Raw genomic sequence first — 9,973 nt, 5'->3', positions numbered from 1 at the left:
TTTCTCTCCTTCCTCTCCCTCCTCCCTGGGCCCTCTGTCTCCTCACCCGCTCTGATTGTGAATGTTCCAGTGTTAATAACGTGAAAAGCAAAAACAGTTTTGTAAATATTTCATTGAACGTGGTTTTGTATTAAAAGACGTGTTCTGAGGAAGAATAAATGATAATACTATAATTATAATAACCGATATGGAGACGTGTAAGTTAATTTGGTTTACTATTATTGTGCTGTGAAAATGCTACAATTTCAACACCACCCCTACCCACTTGTGTGTCCAACTGGGAACACACACACAGTTCTTTTTTAACAACTGGGGACTTGTGTGTCGACTGGGGCCAAACTCCTACCAATTGGGGACCTGTGTGTTTTTGTGTGTAGTACAACCGGGGACCTCACCCTACCCATAGATAGTGGATTTCCTTCACTATCTATGCCCTACCCCAATAAAGCACCCAGTAGTAGAGTACCCAGTTTTCACATTGTCACCCATAGGGAGGAGCCCTAGGCATAGAAACAACGATTGGGGACGTCCCCACTTGTAGGGACGTGCAGTTAGTAGGAAAAAGACACAGAAGTCCTCATTCGTAGGGGTTTACGAACTCGGCCCCTCCCACGTGTACATTTAGCCCCCCCACACACACACACACAACGGGTTGAAGACTGGCCTCCCCTGAGCGATCTCCATACCCCATAGCGGTATCAAAAGGGAAAAGACCTACGCCACTCTAATCCATCGACCCACACACACGTTCTTCCATATACTCAGGGTATCATGTGACTGAATACTGAATTTCCAGTTTAAATGTGTACAAAGCAACTACAATCGGTCATTTCAAATATTGAGTTTTAGTTTTGGTTTTGTTCACGTGGTTTCCTATCCTGCCTAAGCTCTTGACTGACATCATTATCGATATCTTTGTTTCTACCCTTTGTTAGAAACTTGAAATTTAAAGAAAGCATTTTCATTTTTCATTTCAGTTTGTTACATAACCACAGAATATCAGGTTTGAAGATACCTTGATCAAAGTATACAAAAGAAGTTTATAAATTTCGCAGTGCAATATTCACGAGCAGAGAAGTCGAACAAGTCAATCTACATTTGAAAGCGCGGGTTCGATTTCCAAATTAGCACTAGCTTATTTCCCTGTGAACAAATATAGATCATCGAAATATTTCAACCAGATTATAAAAGAATAGACACTTGATGCCTACTCGAGTGTCTACTCATATGCATATCGCATACACGGGGATTGAAGATTGAAGCTATATTTACTTCCAGTATAGACTAGGTAGACCTTTATTCAGCTGAGTTATTTATTGCTCGAAGAAATGAGAAGAGAGACAGGGAAAAGATTTTGTAGGGGGGGGTAAGGGAGGGAGCAATATAAATGATCGTCGGATTTTCCTCCCAGCTACATATCATTAGATTAAGTTTACTTCGAGGACTGTTAAATATCACAAAATTTTAAACAATGTATCAAATTTTGATAATTTGCCATAAAATATGTATTATATCGCGAATTTCAAAAAATCTAAATTATTTGATATCATCAGGATATTCCTCGTATTCAGAATGCAATTCGATATGTCTGATGTGGGTGCCTTTTATAGTGCCTAGGTGCCTATTGTTCACTCTAGCATTTTATATATAAAATATAGCGTCTACCTGAGATATCAAATCAAGAAAGCAAATCCGGATAAATATATTGCTATTCCAGTGATTGATTACACCCACTGAAGAACATTTTGTCTAATATTAATTTTGTGGAAATTCTCTCATATTGTGAATTTTGACCAATCCTAGAACATATCATAATGCAGTGATATGAGCAATGTCATCTTAAGTTTTCGAAGTAAACAACGTAAATATGTTTAAAACATTTGTGATTGCCATGCTATGTCTTCTACTGGGACGTGTTGATTATATGGAATAGCATATTGATTCAATTCATAATGAGTCTTGGTCGTATTGATATTACAACAATGGTCTCCATCCGTTAATGAATTTGACTATTTTCAGAGCATGAAACTTTGAAAGCCCAAAGTCTTGTCGCAGATCACCCTCTTCCAAAGAACATAATAGTTCTCCATCTATTCCATCCTCTTGAAAACGTGCTTGGACGTCATTATCAAACTTGAGTGTCTCAAGAACCTTCACGACTTGTTTAACCGACAACTTTCTGAGTTCTTCCTGATTCGTAGGAAGTTGTGGTTTTGTACCTGTTTCCATCTGTCCCTGGAAAAACAAAGAAAACAATAAATGAAGTTCAGAAACAAACAAAATGGAGGCGATGCATATTCGGAGCGAGAGAGGTTGATTATCTGAAGTTTGATTAATGTTTCTCATGCAAATTCACGCCTGAGACTGATTTTGGCTGATTTTGCCAAAACAACAGGCGGTAACAACATGGGTAACATCAGGTGTGGAATTGTTTAAGGATCTTACCTCATTTGTTATAAGGTCTGGGAGTTGTTGGGGACTGGAACGATTGTTTTTCCGAACTTCTTCCGAAGTTTCCAATTCTGTACGTCCTTCATCCGACATCGGCGGTAGGTGTACTTCGTAACCACGGTGACTGATCGAGGTTGCTGGTGTTGCGGTCTGTGGTTGCCAGCATTCTTTAGTAGTTTCTCGCCGTTGTTGTCGTCTTGATTGCGCTTGAACGGAACAAGTTTCCGCGGAAAAGAAACTATGCCTGCCTGGTGGTTTTGGTGGCACATCAGGGATTGGTGATGATGGTAGTCTATCGACACCACGAACTGATTTCCTAAAAACTTCACTGATCTGGGTGTTTGGGGCTTTTCCATACTTTGGATCAATAGTGGGAGACGCTGATATTGTTGCTGAAGAGGGAAGATAGAGCCGAGGTGGTAGCTCCGGAGGAATATCATCAGATACGGCATCATATATTTCTGTACTATCCGCCACAGTGCGAGGGTATGGATAATTCGTCTCTTGATGAGTTATGGCTTGCGGAAACTGTGGAGCCTCGGCTCGTTTGATTTGTCTATCTATCGGATGAGCACGAGCGGTATTTTCGTATTCAGGTTTAGTTTCGCCATTAGACTTTTCATCTTCCATCTGGTGTTTGTCTTCAATTGAAACCTGTAACAACGTCGAAATGTATCAAAGCATAATGAAATTGAGATGCTTTAAGATGTTTAGATACTTTCTAAATATTGCATACTATAACAAAACAAGTTTCTACTGTAAATTATTAAATGTTTTAAATCACACCTAGTATCTCGCATTATATCCATAGAGGTTATCCATGTTCTATAAGCTGCATATCCTATCAACGACTGCTATACCTTGTTTAGGACTTTCAAAAGAAGTACCTGCATGTGCAACCATGACTGTTTCAAAATAGCCCGCCAAAGTCATGCAGGTAACTCCGAGGTCGTGCATTGAATTGGTTTGAATGAGGAATACTACGGGAATCAGCGCCTTTTGTTAGAAGTCACACATGAGTGAAGTGGATAACTTCTATTGATTTAATAAAAAAATATCCATTAACTTAAATAAATTTGAATTCTGAATAGAAATTAGTGAGTAAGTGATTGTACAAAGAAGGGTGTTGTAAATCCTTCAGTCTTCTTCTTTCATGATGGCACACTGTGCACCGGAAATCTAAGAAGATCCAAATATTTTAAAACAGGTTCTTTAGCTGACTTGCCAATAAGGTACATGAGTCCGATTTAGAATAGTGGATGTCCTTAGTCATCCAATCGTTGAAATATTGTTGAATTAAAATACTGTGCAACTTGCTACGTTACGTTGCGTTACGTTACGTTACGTTGTGTTACGTTACGTTACGTTGCGTTGCATTGCTACGTTGCTACGTTGCGTCTGATACCATCAGACTTCTACAAGCAACAGACCCACGTGCTGGTGATACTTGAAGAAGTTGAAACAGTAACATCATCACATAATAGCGCCCTTTTCGCATGTATTCGATCTGAATTTGCATTCACCATGTTCACATTTGTAATAGAGTGTTTGAAAAGTGATACTACCTAATAAATCTGAATACGGATCAAATGGTGGTACTTGTCAGAATTTGTTTGAAATATCATCTACTTTTATAAATACCACCTACGTCTAAAGCAACGTGGATGTGCAATAGGGTCACCAATTTCCCCAAAAGTTGTATATGTAGAGCTTTGAACAGAAAGCCGTCCGTTCATACCCTGGTGTAAAATCTAAACTTTGGCTGCGTTTTGTCGATGACACCTTGACAATTGTTTAACACGTCAATAAGAATGATAAGTTAGCATCTGTTTGAAATATCATATACTAACTTCTAATACCATCTATACGTCTACAACCATATGGATGCGCAATGGGGCCACCGGTTTCCGTCCGTTCATACCTTGGTGTAATATCTAAATTTGGCCACGTTTTGTCAATTGAGCGTACTGAATTATATTGTTTAACACAACACATTAATAATCATGATAATTTAGAACTCAACATGTAATTTACTCAGAGTTTTACAGACAACACGCCGCTTTACTAAATTGTCTGATTAGTGTTAAGAACGATGGCTCGCTAACATCCAAAGTGTACAGAAAGGCCACGCACACTGATCATTGTGGACCTTATCATGCATTGTGATACAATTGAGGAGTTTATAACAATTCTCGCGCAAGCAACGATACCTGTGTGGTATACCGCCGCATAGTAAGTCTCACCTAGCAAGACAAACAAACAAACGACTGGGTTCTTGCACAGATTGAACCAAAAGAAAGACTATTTCAACTGTGAGGAAGCTCAAACGGCAGTACTTTGTTCACGGTGCAAGAGCACCAGAGGCAGCTAGACGACGTCCATGGAAATCGCAGAATCAAAAATCAGATACACGGGAAAGATCATATATAAGCCGCAACCTAAACCGAACAAGACAGAAGCAAATGGGGATACATCACAATCAGAGGATGATTTAAGCACTTCCCACCACGCCACTGTGTTGACTTGCGGTTAGCTTTGACAGCTGTGTGAGTGAACATGACACCACTGCTCGCACATTGCATTGACGGGCATGGTTAAATTTGAATTTGGACTGATATATTTACAATAAAAACGCATTCAAAATGCTAGTCGATTTCACATTTTATGTTACCTACAGAAGGTGTGAATTATCCTTTATGTATACATCACTTTTGTTCTGAAATCGACCAAGTAATAATGACACACGCACAATTCTTAAACAACATCTTTTGCACAGAATTCAATGGGATTTGAAAAGTAAAGTGGCAGTTGAAACTCTAGTGATAACACGTTTGCAGTGCATGATGGGGCTTCCTTAAATCATCCTCTGCATCACAATACTGGCTGCACCCAGATGTGGACGTTTCTCAAAGCCACAAAGTACAAAGACCAAAAGGAGCCCAACACAACTGTTACAGAGCTTACGTTAGAATCCCATTTTTTATTGGACAATCGAAACACGGCAAGTTCGTCAAAGATAGACAACCAAAAGGGAAACACTCAAACTTGGGGTACGGATTTATAGTATGTCATCATGGTCATGAAAGCCAGAATTAACTAACACTGTAGGCAGAGAAGTATGGCGTTTTCCTCCAACCTGAGTTGGTTCCAACATACACAACGAAGATGTATTACTCTTGATATATACGAGCTGTAGCACAAGACTGATGAAAAGCATAAAGGAAGCCATCTGCCGTGATCTCATTTCATTCATTTAATTCATTCATTCATTTCTGATCTCGGACAGAGTGGAACAACCTGCACGATAACAAGAGGGGAGTGCGACATAATTTTTGTCATGATGGGACCAGTCCAGCGGGTCAGTAAGTCTGATGGTATCAAATGCGACGTAGCAAGTTGCAGACGGTTCCAGTATTATATTTAATTCAACAAATTTGTAATTACCCATAACCGCCAATGCGATAAGGTGATGATTAGGACGGACCGTTACCGACAGAATCCGGGGTATATAGAACAAGACGCCAACATGATCAATGTGTATTATTTTTAAAACCATGTTGACACCGATTCTCCAGTTTTCTGTTTTAAATAATAGCTTACATTGGTCAACAACGTGTCTTCCATATCATGGGGAATACTTTCATAAGAGTTGCCAGAATCAGAATCATTTTCATCGTCGTATGCCATTTGCTCATAATCGTCGTCGTCTTCGTCATCACTGTGGTCACCTGGAAATGCACACAACACAAGTCATTAAAATATATACAAGGGATATTAACATGGAAATATAACGCCCAGGACCCCCCCCCCCCATCCACAAATTATGTCCACTCTTTGCTATTTTTGTTCAATAAAAGGTCTAAAAGTGGGAGAACATTGACAAAAGGTCACATTTTGGTGATTAGGTATCCAGTATTCAAAACATCCAAAAAGGGCAAGTTCTAAGGTTAGGTACATTTTTATACAAACAAATCTGCGCAACAAGGGCACTTTTCATTCTAAAATTCCACGGTTTAGAAGTCCTGCCCCCCCCAATGATAATGAGGTTGGGCTAAGTGAGACAGAAGAAAAAAAGCAAAACTAAGCTTGTACTGAATATAAATAACATAAGAAAGAAAACATTATAATTCTTACTTCCTGTTTCAGGGACATCATAGAGTGGTTCACTTTCACACTCACGCCTTCCGCTGCCTGAAAAACATAAATAGTCCTAATTATTTCCATTGGTGTCCATGTTTACTGAGGTACAAAACAATTAAAGAATCTGTTTTCCATGTCTTTTCTATTTTTACACATTTCAAATATAATTTTCAGTTTCAACATACAAGGAAGTGTAAAAAGTAAATGTATGCCATAAGCATTACAAATATAACATAATGGATGGTGTGACTTGATGTATACAACCCAAAACATTGAACTCGAAAACCTTTATACGTGTATTATTTGCTATATCAGATATGAATCGAAATAATTTCACATTACCAAGATTACCAGCCATATTGGCACAGGTGAAAGAAATATGTTATTCACGCAATCTTAAAATGAACAAAGTGATTGTCAGTATTATTAGCAGTTTCATGAATTGTTACATTTCAATTGCAAGCAAAACATAAAACATGAAAGAACATATTGCAATTCTACAAAATGCAGTGGTTTTTTTTGGGTGGTTGTTTTTTTATATTGTTGTTCAAACTATACTCACTGTTATCAGCAAAGACATCGCGGGTTTCTTCTGGTGTGAGCAGCTTTACATTGTGTTTATCTCCTTGACCAGTTGGTGGCTTTGGAGGGATTGGAGGGGGACAATCGGGCATATCATTACGCATCGGAAGGCCAACACCAACTTTACCGAACTGCTGATCTCTAGAAATGGTTGGACGAATTTCTACATTTGTGTAACAACCTTGTTCTTCTGAAAGAGACAGCAAATGTTGAGGCGACTCACCATGCTCACTAACATGGGAAGTTGCTGTTCTTGGGTGAAGAAAAAGCTTCTTAAACACCTCTCCAGCAGCTCCACATATCACAGGTGTGTCTTTAGCCAGACATATAAGTTGATCAATGAAAATCTGCTCATTATCAACATCACCATCGGTTTTCTTTTTAGTCATTCTCAGTTGTTCTTTTTCCACGTAAGACGGGCTAATTGAATCCGGAACATAGAAGTACAGCTCAGCGTCAATATGTAGAATGGCGCGAATCTGTTTTTGCAGGTCTTCACCGACGACGTATTCATCTTGCACATTGTCTTTGAGCATAAGAGTTGTAGCTTCTGATACGCCTGATGGAAACAGGGTTAAAAGAACTTCACTGTGGCTTTCAATGTTCACTAGGGAGACTTTCTGAGGAAGTGGAAATCGTTCCAGAATGTCGTGTAGGGTGTATAATGTACTGTCCTCCACTACCTGGAACATTCCTTCACAGTCCGGATTCAAGATAAACTCACGGTATTTTTTTCGTAGTCTGCCAACATTTAATAAACGAGAGCAAAATTATATGACAAATAAAGTATTAATATAAAGACAATTATAATTTGACATTTTGTTCTCAATTCGATTACAGATTGTCACAAATAGAATATTAATAATAATAATAATAAGTGGGATTTATAAAAACCGCGCCTTACATTGAAAACACAACCCCAAGGCGCTTACATATGAAAAAATAAGAAACAGAAGAACATAGCTCAAATATTAAACTACATAAAATAGCATATAAGAACACACTCATAAGTTACATATTAAAATCATTACATATTATAATTCAGTTTTAAGAAAATAAATGATAAAAACATCATGTCCAGCAAATATAATAACAAAAATTAATGACACTCCATAATAAAACATTAGAATATGAATAAACGGTCAATAATAAATACTGTACTGAAAATGTCAACTAAAATGTTGGAACTCAATATTTTGATAAACACTTCTTCTAAAGATTGCATTTTGTTAGGAGTTCATACATATTACTCTCGAACATTAAAAAGTGTTTTAGTTTATAATACCTAAAACTGACAAAAATGGTTCGTGGCACCCCAGTACGTATCACCATAAGAGAATTGTTTGTTGTAAACAATCGACTCGTAATGTCTAATGTTACATTGTGTGATATTGTTTAGTTCACTTACTTGAGGTAATCTTTTAGACCTGTTTTAGTCGCCCTCTTTCTTGTTCCTATGACTTCGAGTTCATCACCGGCGTTGAGGTCGATATGAACCCCAGTCGTTATATTAGAGACTGTTTTCACTACTTTGATATATCTCGGTCTATATTTGACTACATCTTCCAGGCTGACATCCCTGTACATGCTTGATTCAACTGGTGTTATCTACACAAAGGTGAAACAATAGGAAGACCGAACTGAATGCTCATGTGAAAACATTTACACACGATATTGATTATTATGTTATGAAAACATAATTGTTTATAGTTTATATTATAGGTTATACTTTATAACTACGGACCGAACCGGTCTTATTATGTATATCAATTTTGAATATAGCCTATGCCCTTTAAATAAATCTACATTCAAAAATAATATCGGGCCCCAATTATTGATTTCTGAGTACTTTGCTAAACCCGACTTTAATTAATGTTGTCAAGCAAACCACGGTGAAACCCGCGGTGAAATTGAATGACCTTTGTAATATAGCCTTTTGATTTTCCTTTACCTGAAATGGTCCACGGTAATCTTTTGGTATCCTTATCTCCAAAGGCAATACGTCAGATTCCGACGACGACATTAAGTGAGCTCTGATAGTCTGTACACGAAGCAGTCGTTTTATCCTGTATATTTCATGAGCAACAATACCAGAAGTTCCATGGCTTTTACTTGAGTTGACCGCTTTTACCAGAATAGGTAGCGAGAATTTGGCGACAAGTTCGTTAATTGAATGTCCTCTTACCGACCATTTAGTATGTTTTATGTCCGAGTCTGTTGCGTCTGCCATGCTTTAAGGTCGGTTTAATGAGAATTATACATGTACATAAGCTTACATACCGCGGATTTCTCTGTTTTTATTCAACATGCTTGAGTTCAGTTGAATGGAACCACCGACTAGAACTATTTCAATATAATTGTGTCACATCAACAATTAGTTACATGTATGGTATTCTCTGTTCACGACGGTGAAGTAAAAATTGGATAATCTTTTTCGTCATCTCTTTCCGGGGCTCTTGCCTTCCTTGACATACTTGCGTTCAAAGAGTACTATTACTTAAAATTGAGAACTATATGTATCGAAACCGGAACAAAATTACTATATCAATATCACATACATTGTACGCCAGATATTCGACTATTCCAGCTTATTCCAGTGTTTGTTTTTATGTGACCTTTGTCCAACTTCATGTACGCTCTAAATGTATGTACTTGAACTTCACACTTTAATCACAATAGTGAAAATGATTGTGATTAAGTCATATGACATTGTGTATAGAATTACGAAATTCTTCCTCTCATGTCTATTGCCAGATCAAGGCTCTCCTTGCATATGTCGGAATCGTAGGCAGTTTCTTTC

The 9,973-nt window shown here is 37.9% G+C and overlaps 1 protein-coding gene across 1 annotated transcript; it reads right to left on the bottom strand.

Moving 5' to 3' along the window:
- Window positions 1-1,365: 1,365 nt before the first annotated feature.
- On the bottom strand, window positions 1,366-9,649 carry LOC140148378 (uncharacterized). Its single transcript, XM_072170307.1, has 7 exons — window positions 9,125-9,649; window positions 8,582-8,781; window positions 7,154-7,914; window positions 6,586-6,642; window positions 6,052-6,179; window positions 2,446-3,105; window positions 1,366-2,235 (listed from the first exon to the last, which is right to left on the bottom strand). Exons 1-7 carry the CDS (start codon window positions 9,401-9,403, stop codon window positions 1,975-1,977), a joined length of 2,346 nt encoding a protein of 781 aa, XP_072026408.1. The 5' UTR covers window positions 9,404-9,649; the 3' UTR covers window positions 1,366-1,974.
- Between the last annotated feature and the right edge of the window lie 324 nt (window positions 9,650-9,973).

This window comes from Amphiura filiformis, chromosome 3 (genome assembly GCF_039555335.1).
Source record: "Amphiura filiformis chromosome 3, Afil_fr2py, whole genome shotgun sequence".
Lineage (NCBI taxonomy): Eukaryota > Metazoa > Echinodermata > Ophiuroidea > Amphilepidida > Amphiuridae > Amphiura > Amphiura filiformis.
Note: the sequence above shows the minus strand (reverse complement) of the source record. Positions and strands in the feature narration are given on the sequence as shown.